Source organism: Condylura cristata, unplaced genomic scaffold, assembly GCF_000260355.1.
Source record: "Condylura cristata isolate star-nosed mole 26May11 unplaced genomic scaffold, ConCri1.0 scaffold00010, whole genome shotgun sequence".
NCBI lineage: Eukaryota > Metazoa > Chordata > Mammalia > Eulipotyphla > Talpidae > Condylura > Condylura cristata.
In genome coordinates this window covers 50,472,796-50,473,734 of record NW_004567111.1, presented here as the reverse complement: position 1 = coordinate 50,473,734, position 939 = coordinate 50,472,796, and the positions used below count along the sequence as shown (strand labels likewise).

Below are 939 nucleotides of genomic sequence, written 5' to 3'. Positions count from 1 at the left end.
GCCACCCCGCCCCCTTCGCGCAGGGGTGCCCTGCCCCCACCCCAGCCCCAGGTTGCCCCAAGGCCTGTGCCCGCGGACACCTGCGCCCGGAGCCCGCGCGCAGGCGAGGGCAGGGCGGCGGCGCTCACCAGCTTCCTCTGGTTGCTGAGGCAGAAGGTGCAGATCTGCTTGGGCTGGGCGTTCTCGCCGTCGCGGGCGGGGGGCGGCGGCGGCGGCGGCAGCTGGGCCTCCGGGCGCCTGCCGGCGTCCACCCAGGGCCGTGCTGACGCGCTCACCAGCTTCCTCTGGTTGCTGAGGCAGAAGGTGCAGATCTGCTTGGGCTGGGCGTTCTCGCCGCCGCGGGCGGGGGGCGGCGGCAGATCCCGTAAGTCGGGCGGCAGCGTAGTCGCTGCAGCCGCCGCCGCCGCCACATTCAACAGGCAGCAGCGCCGCGGTCGCGCCGCCAGTGAGAGCAAGCGACCCGCGGCTCTGTCCATCCTCCTGTCCGCCGGGCCTGTCAGCGGGAGCGCGGCGCCGGTGTGGCCGGCCCGGCCACTCCGGCTTGTCGTCCAGTCCGTGCGGCGGACCTTGAGGAACCTAGATGTTGATGGACCCGCGAAGTTAAGTTCTGGGCTCGCGCTTCCACTCCGCCGCGCCTTCCTCCGGTTTCCGTCCGCTCGCGGCACCGACCTCGCTTCTCCCCAATCTCGGACGGGCTCTTTGAGTCCCCTTCCCCTGGACCCCCAGTGCTGCGCTCTACCCCTTCTTGGCTCTCCGCGACTGGGGGAGGGGCGGGGGTCACCATGGCCGAAGCGCCCCAGGTGGTGGAGATCGACCCGGACTTCGAGCCGCTGCCCCGGCCGCGCTCGTGCACCTGGCCGCTGCCCAGGCCGGAGTTCAGCCAGTCCAACTCGGCCACCTCCAGCCCGGCGCCGTCGGGCGGCGCGGCCGGGAACCCCG

The 939-nt window shown here is 73.6% G+C and overlaps 1 protein-coding gene across 1 annotated transcript in view; it reads left to right on the top strand.

Annotated features, from left to right (window-relative positions):
* Positions 1-434: 434 nt before the first annotated feature.
* The window catches only part of FOXO1 (forkhead box O1), an 89,307-nt gene continuing 88,802 nt past the window's right edge, over positions 435-939 (top strand). The window contains exon 1 of the mRNA XM_012723171.1: positions 435-926. Coding sequence (XP_012578625.1) covers positions 783-926 — 144 coding nt within the window. The 5' untranslated portion in view covers positions 435-782. The remainder of the gene's footprint in view (positions 927-939) is intronic.